This window comes from Homarus americanus, unplaced genomic scaffold (genome assembly GCF_018991925.1).
Source record: "Homarus americanus isolate GMGI-L3 unplaced genomic scaffold, GMGI_Hamer_2.0 scaffold44944, whole genome shotgun sequence".
NCBI lineage: Eukaryota > Metazoa > Arthropoda > Malacostraca > Decapoda > Nephropidae > Homarus > Homarus americanus.
In genome coordinates this window covers 8,965-33,076 of record NW_024711061.1, presented here as the reverse complement: position 1 = coordinate 33,076, position 24,112 = coordinate 8,965, and the positions used below count along the sequence as shown (strand labels likewise).

Here is a 24,112-nt window from a genome sequence, read left to right as displayed (position 1 = left end):
GAGAAAGAGTGGGGGAGAGACGGAGAGAGAAGGAGAGAGGAAGAAGGAAGGGGAGGTAGAAATTATCAAGAAACCTATAATAACCTGGTAATATAAAGTAACAACAGATTATATCATTAATTTAATATCATCATCGTGTCAATGAACTATTTAATAACATGTGCTTGAATATCCATCAATAATCATGACACAGTTTTAGAAATTACATAAAATTCGTGGATAATCAATACCACCAATAACTTCCGGGGTTTAGCTGAAATCCGGGTGGCGACAAATTACCGTGGGGACGTGTTAGTGAGACGTCTGGACACCTCCGACTTGGCCTCCGTCAGAGAGTTCGCCCAGAAGATCATAGAAAACGAGAAAGAACTCCACATACTGGTAAGCTTTGATGGTATACTTGTTCAAATTCACTTTAAGACGTCGAGTTGTATAGATATTTATTGTATTATGTTGATTTGATGATGTTAGTTTTAAGAGTGTTGATGTGTGTTAGGTTAGGTTAGGTTTATTTGATGTTTCAGGAAATAAGATAGGATGAGACACACACACACAGACAAAAAAACACACATTCATATCCCACACAAACACACACACACACACACACACATACATACATATGGATTCACAAAACACACACATACACACGTATACCCCCCACACACACACCACACCACACCACCAACTAACACACCGTCACCACCTTCGTCAGATCAACAACGCAGGCATCATGGGGCCGCCCACCAGAGAGGTCACCAAAGACGGGGTGGAGCTGACCATGGCCACCAACCACTGGCCACTTCCTCCTGACCACACTGGTAAGTGTTCTCACTCACTGCCAGCTTTCACCCTACCTCCTGGCTAGCTCTCACCCCTACCTCCTGGCTAGGTCTCTCCCTCACCTGGCTAGCTCTCCTCTCACCCCTCACCCTGGTTAGATCTCTCCCCACCCCCTACCCTGGCTAGTTCTCCTCACCCCACCCTGGCTAGCTCTCTCCTCTCACCCCTACCCTGGCTAGGTCTCACTCCCACCCCACTCTCTCACCCCCACCTGGTTAGATCTCCCTCACCCTACCCCTGGCTAGCTCTCTCCCCCCACCCCACCCCTGGCTAGCTCTCCCCACCCCTCTGGCTAGCTCTCTCCCCCACCCCACCCTCTGCCTCTCCTCTCACCCCCACCCTGGCTTAGGCCTCTCCCCTACCCCACCCAGGTCTCCCCACCCCCACCCTGGTTAGGTCTCCCCACCTGGCTAGCTCTCCCTCACCCCCACCCTGGCTAGGGTCTCCCCACCCCCACCCCACAGGTCTCCCCCACCCCTACCCTGGCTAGGTCTCCCCCCACCCCCACCCTGGCTAGGTCTCCCTCACCCCTACCCTGCCAGGGTCTCCTCACCCCTACCCCTGGCTAGTCTCGCCCATAACCTGGCCAGGTCTCTCCCCCCACCCCACCCTGGCTAGGGTCTCTCACCCCCACCCCTGGCTAGGTCTCCCCACCCCCACCCTGGCTAGCTCTCCCTCACCCCACCCTGGCTAGGTCTCCCCCTGCCCATACCCTGGCTAGGCTCCCTCCCCCACCCCCACCCTGGCTAGGTCTCCCCCACCCCCACTCCTGGCCAGGGTCTCCTCACCCCACCCTGGCTAGGTCTCCCTCACTCCCACCCTGGCTAGGTCTCACCTCCCACCCTGCCAGGTCTCTCCCTCACCCCACCCTGGCCAGGTCTCCTCACCCCCTCACCCCAGGTCTCCCCACCCCACCCTGGCCAGGTCTCCTCCCCACCCCCACCCTGGCTAGGTCTCTCCTCACCCCCACACCCTGGCTAGGTCTCCCTCACCCCTACCCTGGCTAGGTCTCTCCCCACCCCCCACCTGGTTAGGTCTCCCCACCCTACCCCAGCTTAGCTCTCCCCTCACCCCCACCCCACATTCTCTCTCCCCCACCCCTACCCTGGCTAGCTCTCCCTCACCTCCCACCTGCTAGCTCTTTCCCCACCCCTACCCTGGCTAGGCCTCACCTCCCACCCTGGCTCTCTCTCACCCCTCACCCCTGGCTAGCTCTCTCCCTCACCCCACCCTGGTTAGATCTCTCCCTCACCCCTACCCTGGCTAGCTCTCTCTCTCCCCCACCCCCATTCTGGCTTCTCTCTCACCCCTACCCTCCTCCTTAGCTCTCTCCCCTCACCCCTCACCTCCTGGCTATTTCTCCTCTCACCCCACTGGTTAGGTCTTCCCCACCCCTACCCTGGCTAGGTCTCCCCTCACTCCCCTACCCTTAGGGTCTCTCCCCCACCCCACCCTGGCTAGGTTTTCCCCACCCCACCTGGCTAGCCTCCCCACCCCAACCTGGTGTCCCCACCCCACCCCTGGCTAGCTCTCCCCCACCCCACCCCTTAGCTCTCTCTCACCCCCACCCCTGGCTAGGTCTCTCCCCCACCCCCACCCCTGGCTAGGTCTCTCCTCACCCCCACCCTCCTGCTAGGTCTCTCTCCCCACCCCTACCCCTGGCTAGGTCTCTCTCCCCACCCCACCCTGGCTAGGTCCCTCCCCCACCCCACCCTGGCCAGGCTCTCCCCTCACCCCCACCCCTGGCTAGGTCTCTCCCCCTCACTCCTGGCTAGGTCTCTCCCCACCCCCACCCTGGCTAGGTCTCCCCCTCACCCCCACCCTGGCTAGGTCTCCCCCCACCCCCACCCCTGGCTAGGTCTCTCCCCCACCACACCTGGCTAGGGTCTCTCCCCCACCCCCACCCAGGCTAGCCCCCTCACACCCTGGCTAGGTCTCTCCCCCCACCCCACCCCACAGTCCTCCCTCACCCCTACCCTGGCTAGGTCTCCCCACCCCCACCCTGGCTAGGTCTCTCCCCCTCACCCCACCCTGGCTAGGGTCTCCCCTCACCCCCACCCTCCTGGCTAGGCCTCACCCCACCCCTGCCTGGGTCTCCCTCACCCCTACCCTGGCCAGGTCTCTCCCCCACCCCACCCCTCAGGGTCTCCCCCACCCCCCTGGCTAGGTCTCTCCCCACCCCACCCCGGCCAGGTCTCCCCCCACCCCCACCCTGGCTAGGTCTCCCCACCCCACCCCACAGGGTCTCCCCTCACCCCCACCTGGCTGGTCTCTCACCTCCCCCCTCACCCCTACCCTGGCTAGGTTCCTCACCCCACTCCTGGTCTCTCACCCTCACCTGGCTAGGTCTCTCCCTCACCCCTACCTCTGGCTAGGTCTCTCCCCCACCCCACCCCATGCTGTACCCCCTCACCCCACTGGCTAGGTCTCCCCTCACCCCTACCCCTGGCTAGTCTCCCCACCCCTTACCCCTGCCAGGTCTCCTCACCCCTACCCTGGCTAGGTCTCTCCTCACCCCACCTCCCTCAGTCTCTCCCCACCCCTACCCTGGCTAAATGTCTCCCTTCATCCTTTACCTCCGTGTCTCACTCTCGTTTTTCACCTTTATTCGTTAACAAGTTGAAAAAGTTTTGATGATGATGATTGTGATGATGATACGAATTTAATAGTTAATTAATAATTATATGACTAATAATAATAATAATAATAACCAACGTAATTAATAATAATAATAATAAAAATAATAATAATAATAATAATTTTAACAAGTAATAATAAGAGAATAATTAATCACGTATGACACAGAACAATAACTCTTCCATGATCCACCACTTACTACTATGTCTACTACTACTACACCTTTCTGCCTCTCCTACAGGACTTCTGAAGAAGAGCGCCCCCGAGTGCATTCATCAACCTCACCTCTGACAGCCACGACTATGTCAACAAACTTAACCCCGACAGCCTGAACTTCGAGCGGGAGTACTACAGCTCCATGACGGCTTATGGCCAGACCAAACTGTGTAATATTTTGTTTACCATCGAGCTGACCGTCAAACTGGAGGGCACAGGTAGGGTGGTGAGGAGGAGGTAGGGTGGTGAGGAGGAGGTAGGGTGATGAGGAGGAGGTAGGGTGGTGAGGAGGAGGTAGGATGATGAGGGGGTAAGGAAGGATGGTACTCTGCACGCTCTCTATAATACCTGCTCTACAAAATATGTATAATATATAATGAATTGCGGCACATTTGTAATATGCTTTGTTATAAAACTAACTATACACCTGCTATATATGCTCACTGTACTATCTAGTCACTCTATAATACGTGTTCTGAAATTTTTATCTATACTGGTACACGTGATAGACATCAACACCACACACCTGCCCTACAAACACTACCTATACACCTGTTGTACAAATGTCCCTCTAACACCTGTACCTTCTCTTGACAGGTGTGACGGCTAACAGTATACACCCCGGCTGCGTCCACACTGAGATCTTCTACAAGGGCAAGGTGACCCTCTTCGCCTGGGTGTGTGGGAAGCTGTTCTTGGTGATGGGCAAGGTGAGTGAGAGAGATTTTAGATTCACATTTACCTTGCGAGAGGGCTACTTTACTGGGCACCCCTTGCGGAGTTCATGCATTAAGAACCCAAGTGCCTGAATGGCCATGGATTTTGTCAGCAGGTTACATATGGTGATAAGAGGATGAGTGTGCGGACAATCCATCTGCTTGGGACAAAACGTGACAGAGAGACTCATAGACATTGACTGTATTGATGGATATACCTTTTAGTGTGATTGTGATGGAGTGTGCGTCGGTAGTTGCGGCAACGAGGAGGAGATAGCAGGTTGGTACCGGATGAAGGTACTTTTCAATATAAAACGACTCCAGGCAGGAATAAAGGTGTCAGCCGCTTCCGTCACTGAAATTCAGTATGCAGATGACCTCACCCTCGTCGCTCACACTGATCGCGACCTACAGGAGATCCTGAACACCTACGCAGAATACGTATGCACACTTCGGCCTTGAGGTGAATGTATGTAAGACTCAGATTCCCTTACAGCCTGCCCCAGGTTCAGCCACAACTCCACCACCCATCCAGCTTAACGGTATTATCCTCTCTAATGTTACTCACTTTCGGTATCTCTGCTCCCACCTGTCCACCACTGCAGATATCGATGAAGAGATTCAACATCAGATCAGATGTGCATCTCAAGCTTTTGGCAGACTCCGTATCCGTGTCTTCAGCTGTAGGGAGCTGAAATTATCGACAAAGTTGCACCTATATCGAGCAGTGGTCATCCCCACCCTGCTATATGACAGCAAGACATGGGTCACATACAGGAGGCACCTCAAGGCACTTGAAACAATTCACCAACGTAGTCTACGCTCCATCCTCCGAGTTCACTGGGAAGACGGGAGAACAAATGTCAGTATTCTCGGTGACACCAACTGTAGGAGCATCGAGGCTACCATTATCCATGAACAACTACGCTGGACTGGCCATTTTGCCCGCATGGACGACAGTAGACTGCCAAATCAGCTACTTTACAGTCACCTAACGAATAATAAACGTAACGCTGGCGGGCAACTGAAAAGTTATAAGGACAGTCTTAAGACAAACCTGAAAAAGTGCCAAATCGACCCCCTCACCTGGGAGACGATCACTCTACACCGTAACGCTTGGAGGAGCACCACACGAGAAGGTGTCAATACTTTAGAGTTAGCCCGATTGCATACCAAGGCAGACAAGCACCAGCGTCGAAAGGACGCCAACCCCCCCCGGCACTAGATGTAGCCCTCCACATGTGTAACATCTGTGGTCGACCCTGCCGGTCCCGTATCAGCCCCTCGAGTCACCTCAGAACTCATCAACGAAGGTGACATCCTTAATAACTCATATCATTTTACCATAGCTGGATAATCGTCATACTCGATTCTGAGTGACAGTAAAGTGGTAGTGTGTATATGTTTCAGTGTTCAGGTGAGCACATGTACCCATCCCTCCCTTTCATCACAAATGACAAAACAAAAATAAAAATCTTATCCCATCATCAGTTCCTGAAAAATCCTAATCTATCCTATCATCACTTCACCTGCCATAGGATGCCAGCCTGGGAGCACAGCCTGTCATCTACTTAGCGGTGTCAGATGAGGTTGAAGGTGTCTCCGGCAAATACTTCGTCGACTGCAAGGTACTGGTACTACGTCCTCACCTACTATATTGTGACCTATTGGCTAAGCTCCACTCACCTTTGATGACCTTAGCAAGTTACAATTCGCACAACGTTGATTGGTTATTGGTTGCTAGGTGATCACGTCACCACTCGACAACCAATCAGCTTTTGCAAAATTGTAATAGGAGGGCTAAGAGTGAGAGAAACTTAGTCACTTGGTGAAACAACAGGTGATCATCTTACTGTCTTGAGTCGTAGATCTGTGACTTCATATGTGACAATTACCTTTTATTCATTTTATTCTTGCTGTTATTATTATCCATATATACTTTACTTCTTCATCATTAATCACCTATAAATCAATAATATACCATTTATATAATACTAAATCGTCCGTCTGTCACTGTAGGACACACCGACCACGGAATTAGCGCGACAGAAGAAGTTAGCTCGTCACCTGTGGGAGGCCAGCGAGGTGGACGTCAAACTCCAGCCGGAAGAGAAACACTACTAGAGAGAAACACTACTAGAGAGAAACACTACTAGAGAGAAACACTACTATGACGACGTGAGAGAGAGCAGCTGAGATAAAGGCTAGTGTTACAACGAGATGCTGAGAGAAATACCACAAGGGCAAGGACAGAAGCTGAGAAACGCTACTGTGACAACGAGATGCTGAGAGAAACACTACTATGGCAACGAGATGCTGAGGGAAACACTACTAATGACAACAAGATGCTGAGAGAAACACTACTATGACAACAAGATGCTGAGAGAAACACTACTAATGACAACGAGATGCTGAAACACTACTAATGACGAGATGCTGAGAGAAACACTACTAATGACAACGAGATGCTGAGAGAAACACTACTAATGACAACGAGATGCTGAGAGAAACACTACTAATGACAACGAGATGCTGAGAGAAACACTACTAATGACAACGAGATGCTGAGAGAAACACTACTAATGACGAGATGCTGAGAGAGACACTACTAATGACAACGAGATGCTGAGAGAAACACTACTAATGACGAGATGCTGAGAGAGACACTACTAATGACAACGAGATGCTGAGAGAGACACTACTAATGACAACGAGATGCTGAGAGAAACACTACTAATGACGAGATGCTGAGAGAGACACTACTAATGACAACGAGATGCTGAGAGACACATGAGAGAAACACTACTTGGGCAACTAAAAGCATAAGTGAAAAACAGAAGAAAAAAAACATTACTAAAGGAAGGGTGAGAACTTCCCTGTGAGAAATAATAACACGGGACAAACTAAACTAAACCAAACCTGAGAATTACCAAGAGACGAGAGGCATAAGAAGGTGGATAATAAAGTAATGAGAAACAATACTAAATAATAGAAGAAACCATTAATAGATGAGAAGCATTACTAAGACAAGAATTAGATTAGTGAGAAACATCGCTAATAGGAAAAAAAAAGAACGTAATTAAACAGAAGAAAAATAGAGAGAAAGAGGAAGAAAAGACAAAATAATTAATTACTTCTATTTTCCTGCCTTTTTTGTAAACTGTAAATAATACAACATAACATTAAGGCATTATGTAAGTGATCATACAACTTACATACACTCTTGTAAATGAGAATACTTTACCTTAACTCGTTTTGTAAATGACCACATAATTTTCATTTACTCGTTGGTTTGTAAATGAGAAACTCAAATTACCTTCTGTGTTAATTTACGTTCTATTAGTCTGTAAATAACCACACTTATTACCTCCAACCTAATTTATAAATAACTTTCACCCCTTACAAGAACGAATTACATTCAGTAAAATGACCGACAACCACACCTTAGCTTGTTCAGTAGTTAAATTTGCAATATTAGGCTGCTTAGGGCAATTGACCCCCAATCCCTACTGGCCCTCTCTCCCAATCTTCATCTTAATTATTAACTTTAGCATTTAGTTTCAGGCCAATTAATTTGATGAGGTTAGGTATGGTCCAGTTGCATTAGGTTGTACAATATTAGTACTGGGGTCTATTAGAACTGGGGTCTGCTAGTGCTGGGGTCTATTAGTACTGGGGTTTGCTAGTGCTGGGGTCTATTAGTACTGGGGTCTGCTAGTGCTGGGGTCTATTAGTACTGGGGTCTGCTAGTGCTGGGGTCTATTAGAACTGGGGTCTGCTAGTGCTGGGGTCTATTAGAACTGGGGTTTACTAGTGCTGGGGTCTATTAGTTCTGGGGTCTGCTAGTGCTGGGGTCTATTAGTACTGGGGGTCTGATAGTGCTGGGGTCTATTAGTACTGGGGTCTGCTTTGTATCTATTAGTACTGGGGTCTCTACTGGGGTCCTGCTAGTGCTGGGGTCTATTAGTACTGGGGTCTGCTAGTGCTGGGGTCTATTAGTACTGGGGTCTGCTAGTGCTGGGGTCTATTAGAACTGGGGTCTGCTAGTGCTGGGGTCTATTAGTACTGGGGTTCATTAATACTGGGATTCGCTAGTACTGGGGTCTATTAGGACTGGAGTTTACTAGTACTGGGGTCTACTAGTACTGGGATCCATTAGGCCTGGGGTCCACTAAGACTGGGGCCCATCAGACGTCTTGATCTACTACTCAGGTGATCAAGTTTCGTCCTTCATAGTTTCATTTTTGGAAACTTTTTGATCACGTTAGTTATAATATTTTACGAATGATTAACCAGATGATTCCTAGGTGTTTTTACCATTATATTTCACTAAGTCAAGACTGGCCATTCAATAAGTTGTATGCTCTTGTATTTGTGTGTATTACTATTATTATTTCTCAACATTGGTGTATGATTATGTGTTTTTCTTTAACAATAGTAAAAAAAAATAGTGTATGAAAAGATATTTGTTTTTATTTTATTATTGTTTTTGTTGCATAAATTAAGTTTGACATGTGTAAACAAAGAGTGTCAGTGTTTAACTTTTTTGTTGATGACGACACCTTAAATCATAACATGTTTACCACCATGATTGATGACGCTGGCTGAAGGTGGCAACTAGTCATCACTTAACATCAATTACCCGAATCTGTTTGATGAAATAAATTCTTCTGTCAATTTTGGTATATTTATTGTCATAATTATCTGCGGATTGAACGATTTAGCCTAAGTGAGACAGATGGACGTGTTTAACTCTGCCTTCACCTTACATACACACTCAGTATATTGGTTCTATTGGGAAGTTGAAAGAGACGTCGTTGGTGATATTCTCAGTGGTTCAAGGTCCAGATATGGCTGATATTAACTCCATATCTGCGTCGTAAGTTAAGTGAGGCAGTTAAATAAATTCTCTTATCTTCAGTTACTGAGATACAATGGTTAATATCCATCATCCCTCAAGAGGCTTATTATAGTGTTGTGTTGTGTTATAGTTAAGAGGCTAGTCTATGTGTCCCTCTGTCAGGAGGTTTACAGAGGTCATTATGTATGTGGGTGTGTTACGGACGCTTAACAGAGGCCAGTATGTGTCATTGTGTTACAGAGGCCAGTCTATGTGTCACGGAAGGTTTACAGTGGCCCCAGAACGTCCTCTGAACAAGACACATCAGTCAGTGACTGCTGAGTGACAGAAAGGTTGTAATATTGATTATAATTAGATTCCCATTTATATTCTGGGAGAACGTCACAACCACCTCCTGTTATTATTTATACATGTGTAGCGCTAGACGGAGAGAGATTTCTGGAGTGACTGAGTGGTGGAGTGTGCGGAGTGGGTGTGTGACGTGGACGCGTGAGGTGGGCAAATGACGTGGGTGTGTGGCGTAAAACTGTGTAGCATGAAACTGAGAATACCACCAACCCACATGATTATGAATCACCTTCCCGACGAACTTCAGTTGAAAAATATCCGCATCGTGTTTTCTAATTGTAAGAAAACACCTAAATACTGAAAATACTTCATCTACAGTAACACGAAATCAAGTAACATACATCGTTCACAGGTCAACCACACGGGAGTCTGTTCTTAAAGTAGTACCAACTGTCGACGCCGTGGTGGACACACTACTGTACTCCATTATTCACCAACACAAGTAATATACCATGTAAGACTAAGAGCGAGTCGGCAGGTCCACGTAGATAATTTTAGGGTAGATATGAATGACCTGGATATTAGCGCCTCCTCCCTCAGGCTTATTTTACCTTAAGCTTAACCACTCAAGCGTTAACCTAGCCTAAGCTATCCTAACTTAACATAACCTAACCAAACCTTCAGGTAAAGTAAGGTATTTAATCATCAGGTGAAATAACGTTGCGGAGGAGAGAGGTTAATCTTCAGGGTTTTTTTCTTTAATCAGTCTAACATAAAAGGCATGGGGAAAATAGGAAAAAAATAGGAAAAAATCTTCACCTATAATCCAGTGTAAAAATTATAATAACTATAACTGGCATATGAACCATGAGTGCGCCAGGTGGGTCGGCTATAACCCTGTAAAGATTTCAATAAACAGTAAAGCAATTTATCATGTGGTAAATGACAACGCTGCAATAACTTTAAGTACATTAATTATTTTGTAAGCACTGTGGTAATTCTAGCTGTGACTAATGGCATTTTTAAGGTGATACGAATATCACTATCGTTACCAGGACTAAACAGGCTTCAGAGGTGAGAAGATGACCCAGAAATTACTAAAATGATAACTAGTTTTATATATATTATTCATTTTTTGTTATTTCTGAAGTAAATATATCTTCTGTAATTTTAACTCGAGAAATTACGCGTTATCGATTCAATTTAAAGAGTGAAAAACATTCTTCGCTGGTACCATAATTTTCTGAATATATTTCCCGTTAATAGTGTTAATCTTACTAACTGGAATATATCTCTATATATCCAGTAACTATGTCATTTGTTAGGTATATTGACGTAATGAAACTAACGAGAAAATTATCGTATCGGTGATTAAAGTTTCTCTGGGGACAGGACTGAGGTAGAGTAAGGTAAGGTTCCCGCCAGCCGCCACAGGTAACGTTAGTATTGAGTTGGTGTTGGTCGGGAGTGTGTGTAGTGGTAACCTGTTCAACCTCCTCTTTGTATCAGTAGTGTTCGTAACAAAACCACTCGCTACCTTACTGCTGTCAAGACTTTAAATTAACCTAAGACTCTTTATTAATATCCAGCCGTGTTAACGCGAACAGTAGAAGTATGAGAAACAAAATGGACGATATTAAGGCCTTGGTATGTACCGAAGAAATCGATATAATTGCATTCACTGAAACATGGATCAACCTAGACACACGTGAATTACCAGTCGAATACCAAATTGCGGGTTACAAACTGTTCCATACCGATAGGCAGACCAGGAAAGGAGGCGGAGTAGCAATCTATGTTAGGGATAATCTGAAGTGTGTAATAAATAAGGAAATAAAAACTGAGAGGAATACAGAAACAATTTGGATAGAATTAAGCGACGGTCGGGAAAAATTAATCACAGGAGTAATATATAGACCCCCCAATCTTGATAGCGTCAATGAGCGACTTATCTGGGATGAAATGCGCAGGGCTTCCATACACAACAAAGTCTGTATAGTAGGCGACTTTAACTTTGGCCAAATAGATTGACCGATCTCAGCAGGTAACTCAGAATCAGAGGATTTTCTCGAGACGATCCAGGACTGTTTCCCTAAGTCAACATATAACCGAACCCACAAGGCAATAATATATTGATTTAGTTTGTCAAACAGAGAAAACCTCATTAGCAATGTCGAGGTAGGGAACGAACTTGCAAAAACAGCTTATCACAAAGAAATTCGATTCCAGTTAGATTTTCAGGGCAGACGTAGAAGGGAAAATTCCACTCAAAGTACCAGATTTCAGAAGGGCAAACTTTGACAGTTTAAAGAGGCAGTTGAGAGGGGGTGTCGCGCTTGGCCGTAAACCTGACAGATGACACCGACCTGATAACGAGATCTGAGATTGCCGAGTTCCACGACAATTTAAATAGTGAGTTACTTAATGCACAAAGGCAGAACATACCATACAAAAAACTCAGATCAGACAACAACGACCCTAAATGGATAAATAATTATTTAAAGAACATCATTGGCCAAAGGAAGGCTATAGGTAGAAGGATAAATCGTGGCGAAATTCACCTCCGGGACTATTATAGGGTATTAAGTAGTAGGGTTAAAAACCGAGATAAGGAAAGCAAAGAGGAATAATGAGGTAAGGATAGCAAGGAGGCGTAAGACAAAACCCCGCAAAGGATTCTACCAAATGTATCAAACTAAAACACGAGAAAAGATTGGACCAATAAGGTCAGATACCGGCGAGCTCACTGATAACGACGGAGAAATGAGCAATAATTTGAATAAATATTTTTCAACAGTTTTCACCACTGAAAATTTAAACATGATACCCGAGGCACCAACTCTATTCAGAGATAGTGAAGAAAACAAATTAAGCGAGATAGTAGTGACTAGTAACGATGTTAGTAAGCAAATAGACAAACTAAAGCCTAATAAGTCACCTGGTCCCAATGAGATATTTGCCAGAATATTAAAGGAATGTAAGGAAGAGCTTAGTATGCCCTTAGCAAAGTTGTTTAACATGTCCTTAAAAACAGGGGTAGTACCAGAATCCTGGAGGATAGCGAATGTAATACCGATTTTCAAGAAGGGGGATAGATCACTATCCTCTAACTACCGCCCAATCAGTCTAACATCAATAGTAGGCAAATTACTGGAAGCAATCATTTCAAACTCTATTCGAAATCACCTGGAGAAGCACAGATTGATCAATGATTCCCAGCATGGCTTCACAAGCGGACGTTCTTGCCTAACTAATCTATTAACATTCTTTTCATCAGTTTTCGAATCGGTGGACGAGGGGCACAATTATGATGTGGTATATCTCGACTTTTAGCAAAGCCTTCGACAGAGTCCCCCACGAAAGACTAATTAGAAAGGTAGAAGCTCATGGCATCAAAGGTGACATCCTTAAATGGATTAGGGCGTGGTTACAGGACAGGAAACAGCGAGTGAGCATTAACGGCACTAAGTCCCATTGGAGCAACGTCACAAGTGGAGTTCCCCAAGGCTCAGTACTTGGACCATTATTGTTTATTATATACATAAACGACATAGATATCGGCATAGACAGCAACATAAGTAAATTTGCTGATGATACTAAAATAGGACGTGTTATCAAATCTGACGAGGACTCGGCAAAACTACAGGAGGATCTAAACAAATTTTTCGAATGGTCTGAAAAATGGCAGATGAAATTCAACATCGACAAATGTAAAGTACTCAGTATAGGAAATGTAAACAGGGAAACCAGATACCAGATGAACAACGATGCCATAGAGAAATCCGACTGCGAGAGAGATTTAGGAGTAATGATAAGTAGGAACCTTAAGCCAAGTAAACAATGTGTTTTTGCTCGTAACAAGGCTAATAAAGTACTTGGGTTCATACAAAGGAGTGTTAGTTACAAGACTAGCGAGGTCATCCTAAAACTGTATCTTGCTCTTGTGAGACCACACCTGGATTACGAGTTCAGTTCAAGTCACCGTATTACAGAATGGATATAGAATCCTTGGAAAGAATTCAGAGGAGAATGACAAGACTCCCGGGCAGTAGGAACCTTGAGTATAGAGACAGGTTAAAGCATCTTAATCTGCACTCCCTTGAGAGACGTAGAGCGAGGGGCGACCTGATAGAGGTGTATAAGTGGAAGGCAGGACTAAACAAAGGGGACGTTACAAAGGTACTCAAATTATCCAACCAGGAGCGAACTCGTAACAATGGTTTTAAATTGGACAAATTTAGATTTAGGCGTGAAATAGGTAAACACTGGTTTGGAAACAGAGTAGTGGATGCATGGAACAAGTTACCAAATATCATCATTGACTCGAGTACGCTGAATTGCTTCAAACATAGGTTGGATGCTCATATGAGCAATAGGGGTTGGGTGTAAACGGGACTGCCCAGTATGGGCCAATAGGCCCGCTGCAGTTTCCTCCATTCTTATGTTCTTATGTTCTTATGTTGTTGTCTTATGACCGACATTAAGCATCTGTGTCACCTGCACTTGTTGACATATAAGACCAGACTTAACAACATCATCTTGTATAGTCTTACTTCTGAATTTTTTTTTTATAAGCGTCACAAAAGTCAAAGGTTTCTAGTTCTATAAGTGTTTCAATTCCATCCTCTAGATATTCTATAACTCTAAAAGGAATTGGAATCATTAAATCAGTCAATTTTTTTTATGTACCCATGTGCTGAAACAGTTCTAGACGCTAACACTCCTGATGTACGCCAGAGAGGAAAGTTGAAATGGGAAGCTAAAAAAGGAAACCAAGTCATGCAAATAAGATAATAATTGATGATATTAAGAGAAGAGAATCTGACCTAAAGGAAAAACTAACACAAATACAAGAGAAACTTTCCAATGAGTGAGAAATATTGATGTGGTGGATTTTGACTAATGTTCTCACTATAACACATCTGTCTGTCTGTCTGTGGGTAGTGATGAGTTCTACCACACTTCACCTCATTTAAATCATGTCACTGTATATTTCCCAAGTATTTATCCTTATAATGTAAATACTTAATGGCCACAATAAATTCATTTTCCTATACTGTAAAATAAAAACCCTGGAAGTCATATAGAGACAAAAAGAAAGAGAAATAGAGAAGAGAAAAGAATAATGTAAGTTTTTCCTCAGTTTTGTTGTATTAGAATTAACACTTTCTTCATAATCAGACCAGAGTGTTTACATATGTACGAACGTCTGTCATTATCATTTTCTATACTTCTCTTCTACAGTATATACAGTATTGTTATTAGTCTGTTAGATGGTGATGATGGTGACTGTGGTGACGGTGATGGTGCAGGTGGGGTGTGTACTGGGAGCTGGCGTGACTTCCCCACCTGCACCAGACGCAGACACTCACTCCAAGCTCGTGGTGGATTACGTCCAGTACCACGCACCTCAGAGAGTCTGGCTCCTCGTGTCTGGTGAGTGAGATGAGAGGGAGAGGCGAGAGGGAAACTAGAACAATGAATAGGAAAGGACATGGGGGAAAATAGAACAGGTACGATACAAGAGAATAGAGCATATGAGAGGAAACAGGAGCATAAAAGAATGAGAGGATACAAAAGGGGAGAAAGAGTCTAGGAGGATAAAGAAATGAAAAGAATATGGGAAAGAAAAACAAAAGACCACAGGAAGAATCGTATTAATGAAAGAGGGATTTTAGAAAAGAGGAAATAATAATGTCGGTTTTAGGGAGGGAGTCACAGTGTGGCTGAGACAGCAGGGAACAACCAGACCGCGATCCTCCACCACATCACTGGCCACACACTCTCCACCATCACAATATGTCAGTTTAACAGAGGTCAGGTCAGGTCAAGGGTGATAGAAGAATTCGTACCTTTGTTCTATAATGATTTTCTTTTCAGTAATTAGATAATGAGTAAAATTTCAAGTCAATCAGACAAGTGGTTTGAGATTATATGAATCGGTTCCATTTCCAGCATGAACGACAGTACAATTTTAACTGTCTTTAACTTGGGGTGCCAGGATTCGAACCAGCCATACTTCGGCACTGGAGGCGAGAGCTACTATCCACTCAGCCACCGCACCCCTTCACTAACACTGGAAAAAATGGAAGAATATTGAACAATCTCTCCCCTACTATGTTAATCACGTATATATATATTATTATATGATACACGGCAGGGACCCCCCTCCCCCCCCCCAAGGCCAGGTACAGTGCACTTGTCTACTTGCGTGGACAAGTGCAAACAGGCACTAGTCGATCCATAGTTTACCATGAGATGTATCAAGTGAAACATGTATATGGAGCAAGTAACACGATCACAAGATTACAAAATGTTGTAACCGCTAGATTAAGGTTAGGATATAAGTACCTCAGGCAGTATGTTCCTCAAGCAGATGTAAACAAGACTAAATGTAAAGTGTGTGGCCATACATATGGCCACACACTTGAACACTACGTCCTCGACTGTGTGAAGATAGAACCTTTTAGGGACAGGTCCAAGCACACTGTGTGTGAAATGGCACAACACTTCATCTCTAATGGCAAGATAGCCGATATATTAAGATTGTATCCACTTTTTTGCACTTAGTAATTATATCAGTTCTCATGTATAGAATCAAATACACAATGTGCTTGAATACTTCTCACGCAAATGTGAATAACAAAGTGTGCGGTCAGACATACTACCTCACTCCTGTACTCACGCATTTATGAATAAGTTACCCTTTATGTATAGAACTAAACAAAAATGTAATTGAAATACTTTGTAACATTCAGTGCCATAATATCCTGACAACGGGGGTTAATAATTATGACCCGTTGTAAACTCTACTCTGTAATCCTTTTGCGCTACCGCTCACAGGATGAATGTGGGGTGCACAATAAAGTAGCCGCTGTAAGCGGCAAAATCAAAATCAAAATAAGGTTCAGTGCCATTAAGGGTGCTTTATTAAAAGCTTGCCTATTGTACCGTAAGACATAATGTAACATATTGGATCCTAAATATCTTCCAGCCATTTTTTGCTTCCATTCACCTATAGAAAATTTATACCAGAATCTACAATGACTGGTGATCGGAAGACGATGCTACTGAGATATGAAACGTAATTACTGCTTCTTGCTATGTGTCGATACAACAGGTTCGCTACACATGTATAAATAATAACAGGAGGTGGTTGTGACCTTCTCCCAGAATATAAATGGGAATCTAATTATAATCAATATTACAACCTTTCTGTCACTCAGCAGTCACTGACTGATGTGTCTTGTTCAGAGGACGTTCTGGGGCCACTGTAAACCTTCCGTGACACATAGACTGGCCTCTGTAACACAATGACACATACTGGCCTCTGTTAAGCGTCCGTAACACACCCACATACATAATGACCTCTGTAAACCTCCTGACAGAGGGACACATAGACTAGCCTCTTAACTATAACACAACACAACACTATAATAAGCCTCTTGAGGGATGATGGATATTAACCATTGTATCTCAGTAACTGAAGATAAGAGAATTTATTTAACTGCCTCACTTAACTTACGACGCAGATATGGAGTTAATATGAGCCATATCTGGACCTTGAACCACTGAGAATATCACCAACGGCGTCTCTTTCAACTTCCCAATAGAACCAATATACTGAGTGTGTCTGTAAGGTGAAGACAGAGTTAAACACGTCCATCTGTCTCACTTAAGCTAAATCGTTCAATCCGCAGATAATTATGACAATAAATATACCAAAATTGACAGAAGAATTTATTTCATCAAACAGATTCGGGTAATTGATGTTAAGTGATGACTAGTTGCCACCTTCAGCCAGCGTCATCAATCATGGTGGTAAACATGTTATGATTTAAGGTGTCGTCATCACCTGGTGTTGATGTTAAGTAGATTTGTCGTGTGTGTGTGTGTGTGGATTAGGGCGTGGTTACAGGACAGGAAACAGTGAGTGAGCATTAACGGCACGAAGTCCCATTGGAGCAACGTCACAAGTGGAGTTCCCCAAGGCTCAGTACTTGGACCATTATTATTTATTATATACATAAACGACATAGATATCGGCATAGACAGCAACATAAGTAAATTTGCTGATGACACTAAAATAGGACGTGTTATTAAATCTGACGAGGACTCAGCAAAACTACAGGAAGATCTAAACAAATTTTTCGAATGGTCTGAAAAATGGCAGATGAAATTCAACGTGGACAAATGTAAAGTACTCAGTATAGGAGATGTAAACAGGGAAACCAGATACCAGATGAACAACGATGCCATAGAGAAATCCGACTGCGAGAGAGAGTTAGGAGTAATGATAAGTAGGAACCTCAAGCCAAGTAAACAATGTGTTTTTGCTCGTAACAAGGCTAATAAAGTACTTGGGTTCTGTTAAGCCGTCTCTTAATTTACTTAAATATCCAGGTTCTAGGCGTAACCAAACAAAAAGTGAAGTAAATTATAAGAGAATAAAAATAAATAAAGTAAACCTTTAAGAATTTAATTGATTAAATATTAACACAATAAAGAGCCTCGTGGGCTGTCACAACAAATTGATTCACCATCGAAACTTTTAAGACACAAATGATACAAAACATCGAAACATCGAAAGAATAAAAATAAAGCATTGGATTACGTTAACACTGCATAAACATATAAAAACTATCACTGAAATTAACTAACGTGAAACAACACTGAATTACTTGAATACAACTAAGCAAATACTGATGGACACAAACAGACATAAATAGGTACTCACATAGATATACCACATTGGTGGCGACAGGAACAACACAAATAAATTAAGTATAAGTAACAAGTGACACTCAAAGGATGTGGACTGTATGACAAGAGGACTGAACTGACTCAAGTCAGTTGGTGAGTCCTATATATAAGGTCGGCTCCCGCCACGCGACCCGCCGGTGGGTCGTTTAACGATGCAGATGGTCGTTAGAGAACAAAGAATGCTGGTTACAATACAAAATAAAGAAATAAGATGGGCTTGAACAAATAATGACAGTTAAAACCTTAACAGCACAGGGTAAGGTGACTAGAATATATAATAGTAAATTTAACACATCATTACAGGAATAATATGGAACATGGGAGCATGTTATATATAAACAAAAATAGAAAAAATACGACACGGTCGTAACAGTTCATACAAAGGAGTGTTAGTTACAAGACTAGCGAGGTCATCCTAAAACTGTATCCTGCTCTTGTGAGACCACACCTGGATTACGCAGTTCAGTTCTGGTCACAGTATTACAGGATGGATATAGAATCATTGGAAAGAATTCAGAGGAGAATGACAAGACTAATCCCGGGCATTAGGAACCTTGAGTATAGAGACAGGTTAAAGCATCTTAATTTGCACTCCCTCGAGAGACGTAGAGCGAGGGGCGACCTGATAGGGGTGTATAAGTGGAAGTCAGGGCTAAGCAAAGGGGACATTACAAAGGTACTCAAACTATCCAACCAGGAGCGAACTCGTAACAATGGTTTTAAATTAGACAAATTTAGATTTAGGAGTGAAATAGGTTAACACTGGTTTGGAAACAGAGTAGTGGATGAATGGAACAAGTTACCAAATATCATCATTAACTCGAATACGCTGAATAGCTTCAAACTTAGGTTGGATGCTTATATGAGCAATAGGGGTTGGGTGTAAACGGGACTGCCCAGTATGGGCCAATAGGCCCGCTGCAGTTTCCTCCATTCTTATGTTCTTATGTGTGTGTGTGTGTGTGTGTGTGTGTGTGTGTGTGTGTGTGTGTGTGTGTGTGTGTGTTTCATATATAGGTCTTCACTCATCAATCTTTCACACCCGCAGGAGACAGAAGCCCCTGGGTGAGACTAACCTACCGTAGACTGGCCAGGTACACACACGCCTACCTGTCTGTCACCCCCGTCCATCACCTGGTAAACAAGGTTGACCTGGTAGACGGGACAAAGCAGGGGTTCGAGATCGAATTGGATTATAACGAGAAGGATAATGAACACCGGTGGAGTGGGGGTGGTAACATAAGCCAAGCCCCCACAGCCTCCTATATGCTGGTAGTGTTTCACCTGGAGTCAGAGGAAGACGTCCACATCTTCGTCAACGTAATTTCATAAAATTATTTTTATTCTATCAATCTATCTTCTTACCCACTAAACTCCATAAAGAACTTGACAATAACAAGGGTGTTTAGCGTTTAATCAATCACCTGCAGGTAGTCAACCTTGTATCTTGTGATGCAGGTGTTCCCGAGCGTGTGTGAATGGTGCAGCTGGCTTCTGTTAATGCCGGAGAGCCAACTGGTGCAGTGGCTCAACCAGCTGTACCTGCCACTCGACAATAAGGTAAGTAAGTGGCTGTGCTACGCCCCTCACTATTAATCAATGTAAAATGGTAGGTGAAAATATACACTGGCCTCGAGATATGGCAGTGTTAACTGCACTCTATTATCTTCACTTTTCTTAACTGTAAAGTTAGGAACTAAAAAAAAAAAGTAATTGAACTAGGGATGCCCTGAGGGTGAGCCGGCGACCTTTCTAAAGACTTGAAGAGACTTTGTCTACCCCAAAAAGTTATTTAATGTAAACATCCCAGGAGTGATAACTGTCATTTTCCACCTGTAACTTTATGTTATCTGCTCATAGGCGGTAAACAAAATCGATAGGTGTAAGAAGATGCAGCCATGTGCTTTCAAAGTCTAGTAATAAAAAAAATATTAAGTTTTCGTCATTAGCTGTGAACCTATGGCGAACAAGACAACATTGTAGAACAATTTGGTCCTGCCAGGGACCTCCATATTTTACACAACATTCAAGTAGACATATTGTGTTTCTTTCAAATAACTGCCAGCGCATGAGAGAGGAAGACTGGAAGGATGTCTTAAAGGAAGAACCAGATAACTAAGAGACGCCTTCCTCGTTCCGGGAAGAATCACTCAGGTCTGACTGAATGCAGATTCAGTTCCGTATTGCGAAAAGTACAATGAAAAATGACTTTTGCATATTGTGATACACTCTGGACCCGACCTTGGTAATCACAAGAAACAAAGGGACATGTCAATTCTAAGAGGATACATGATGCTGGAATGGAAAATGACTTAAAAGATCACGTAATAAAGACGTAAAGGAATTCAAAGTTCCGGAAGTTGATTGAGTTAATCATATACGAAAGTCACTGTCGAGAAAACCACCGTGATCAAGAAAATTTCCCGAGTGACTTTGTACAGTAAACCTGATCCCGATCTTCAACGCGGGAGGTAACGGAGACTTACTAAGTTAGCAGACGCGCGACTCACAGACAAATACAAAAACAACGATATCTGATATAAAACTGACTTGGACAAACCTGAAGCGTCATGTGTTGTGGTTTTACGGTCCCTCGAGGAGCTGTAAACATTCACTAACCTGAAAAAAAGAATCAGATTAACCTTCCATCCCGCTTTACTCATCTAAATGATTTCGTAAAGGTTAAGGAGAAAGCCGCCACTTATACCACATTATATAGTGGCAGCATCTCAAGGATGTTTGTTTTAAATTAAAAATGTTTAATAGTGGGAGAGGATTAAATAATACCCATGCACCTTCAGTAGTACCTTTAGAAGTGTTCTTACGAAAGCCATCATTAGTGGTTAAGACCTTCAGCCTTCCTGAAGCAGTTTTAATGACAAGGTATTAAAGTTCTGAAGTAAAACTGAATATATTTAACATTCCTATATTGTTCTTTCTCTCCTATTAGATAAGCATTTATGCATTACAACAAACGCGTCCGAAAACATTCTGTCCCCCACAAAAAATAAAAATAAAAAATAAAATAATATAAAATGGCGACCTTCTCCTTAACTTTAACAAACACTTGTGCTCTACAACTAACAGGAATAACCATGATGCGATGTATTTAGTTAACAACAAAAACCAGTAAAAACTCTTGTCCATGGTGTCATAATAAGAGCGGCGGAAGTAGTACTCACCTTGCCTGGTGGTAGATGAATCCTTGGCATCACCTGTCATGTCTTGGGTCAGGAACCATCCTCCCTGAAACAACATTCATAAATGAGGCCACGGTTCTGCTTTCATTACTCTAATTATATACAACTTTATTGATATTTAAACCAAAATTCCATAAACATTAACACAAGAGATAGTGGACATTTCCATCCCTCAACAAGGATCAGTACAACTTGATACAACGACTTACAATAAGTTATAATGGTCACAACCCCAAAGAGTAACTCACTCACAGACCTGCAATGACAATTTTCCGCTACTGTGATTCTTATTCACAAAATTTTAACATCTGCATCCGTGGATGTGAGGAGTCTGACATCTGATCCATCACTAATGCCACATACTCGTATGTCCTTTTACCCCACATAATCTTGCCCACTGTCAAGGTTTCAGTTATCATTTTAGGCTAAAAGGCTTTCATATACTCGTACACTGTGGGCCCATTGTTGTTACGTAATAATAATTATAAGTTTTTAACGTAAATTGCAGATTTCTGACTGTTACCGTGTGTTGAAGACAACCTCTTCCCAAGGTCGATAAAACCAGCAAAATAATCAAAGTAATTGCAAGTTTCGTAATTTTCTTCTTCTTTTTTTCTTTGATAAAAATAATTAACACACGCTACATCTCCTCAACTCGACACGAACACTCTCCAATTCGTTCCCGACTCCCACTTACTCGTACATCTTTAAACAGTTATTCCATGATATATTTACACATTACCATGAGACTCTACTTTCAGTCATGTTGAGTCCCAATTATGTTAAGAAGGCAGTCATACTGTCCTCGGGTGAATAATTCGAAAGGCAACTGTGAATAAAACATAAACATACCGAAACTCTGATAACCAGTTGTTGTCACAGGGCTCTGTTCTTTCACCTACTTTCTTCGTTCTTTTTATCAATGATTTACTTCACAATACGACTAATTCTATCCATTCTTACGCTGATGATTCTACTCTTCACTCTTCTTCAAATTTTTCCCTTCCTACTAATTCTCAAACTAGATTTGTTTCTTGAGCTGATATCATTTCATCTATCAATGCGGATCTGTGCAGCATCTCCGAATGGGGAGGTAGAAACTTAGTTAAATTCAATACTAATAAAACACAGTATTTACCAATTACACTTTCCAAAATAGATCTCCCACCAATCACATTTAAGGACGCAATCAATCTGCCAAATTCTAAAGTAGATATGCTAGGCTTCACCATTTCCTCTAATATGTCATGGAAGCCACACATCCACAACATTGCTAAAGCTGCCTTCCGAAAGTTGGAAATGTTGTACAGATACCGTAGCTATTTCACTCCTGAACAGTTGCTTCAAGTTTATAAGGGATTCATTCGTCCTAACTTGGAGAACTGCTCTCATATCTGGGGTGGTTCTTTTACAGTTTATCCATCTGTTAGATAGGGTAGAGTCAAAGGCATTTCGTCTAACTAACTCTCCTACTTTAGGTGTTAATCTCTCTTCCAGTTCTTTTCGCCGCAATGTTGTTTCACTCTCTCTTTTACGGGTACTTTAACGGGCAATGTTCGGTGGATTTGGCATCCTGTGTATCGCCGGAAAGGCCGTGGGCTCGTAACACTCGTCTTGCCCGCGGTGCCCAACATTTCTAAGTGTGGATGTCGGTCACACTAGAATAACCCGTTACAGTACATCCTTCTTTCCTCACACATACTCATACAATCTGTCTCACTTCAAAAAGATGGTTTTCCGGCAACTTCGTGGTGCAGTTTTTTTCTCTTCTATTTTAAATAAATTTTTACTCTTACTTTTTCGCACAGGTCGATGACCTGTGCCCGGTTGGGCTATTCCCCGTAAAAAATAAAAGTATTGTTTTCACAGTAGAGCATTGGGTTATGTATTAAGACATTATTATACAAGTATACAAACTCGTAATCTCTTGATAATCACAGCTGGTGTATACTGTACACAGCTTTTACCAACAGGTGACTGTGGCCACGTATTCTGAGGGGACAACATACGCCTCGTTGTCACAAATGTATCAGGTCTCCCCCACCATGAAGAAAGAGATCCTCCCGTCCGGCCAGTGGTCCCTTAGAGCCCCGTCGTTAGGAAAGTCCAGTTTGGATGAGGCGAAGGGCACCCAAAGAACGAGGAGGCACGTCAAGAGAGCCTGGGAGGAGTTCAAAAGTTCCCTTGGGTCAGGAGAGAGAGCAGAGGCCAAGGAGGTGACTTTCGGCGTGGTGTGGGGAGTGATAGGTGACCCAGTGCTGAGACGGACTGACCTAACAGGCCTCCACCTCCGTTGTACCACAATACACGTACGTACGTCGACCTCCTTCTCCTCCTACTCTAACTCCTGTGTCACGAGGTGTGAGTCAGGGATTGATATCATTGCATCGTATACACATAATAGACAGACAGACAGAGAGGATATAAAAAAAAAGACCTAATGAGACAGAGGCGTCCTGGCATAAGTTAACACACTTGTCAAATAATTATTTAACAGTATGACAAACATGTTGATACAACCCTTGACGATAATGGTTCCATGTATCTGATCAAGATACTGACTGATGTCGTCCAGTTATAGAAAACACATA

The 24,112-nt window shown here is 43.3% G+C and overlaps 2 protein-coding genes across 2 annotated transcripts; both read left to right on the top strand.

Annotated features, from left to right (window-relative positions):
* Nucleotides 1-253: 253 nt before the first annotated feature.
* On the top strand, nucleotides 254-7,131 carry LOC121859597 (retinol dehydrogenase 12-like; the record flags this gene model as incomplete). The annotated part of the gene is given in 8 exon segments (XM_042356566.1): nucleotides 254-381; nucleotides 713-792; nucleotides 794-818; nucleotides 3,460-3,467; nucleotides 3,730-3,911; nucleotides 4,291-4,403; nucleotides 5,948-6,037; nucleotides 6,429-7,131. Coding segments are annotated over 8 exon segments (731 nt in total), but the record flags the coding sequence as incomplete, so codon positions are not given.
* A 12,654-nt stretch (nucleotides 7,132-19,785) lies between these two features.
* Nucleotides 19,786-23,830, top strand: LOC121859530 (the record flags this gene model as incomplete). The annotated part of the gene is made up of 2 exons (XM_042356451.1): nucleotides 19,786-19,881; nucleotides 23,495-23,830. Coding segments are annotated over exons 1-2 (396 nt in total), but the record flags the coding sequence as incomplete, so codon positions are not given.
* Nucleotides 23,831-24,112: the final 282 nt, after the last annotated feature.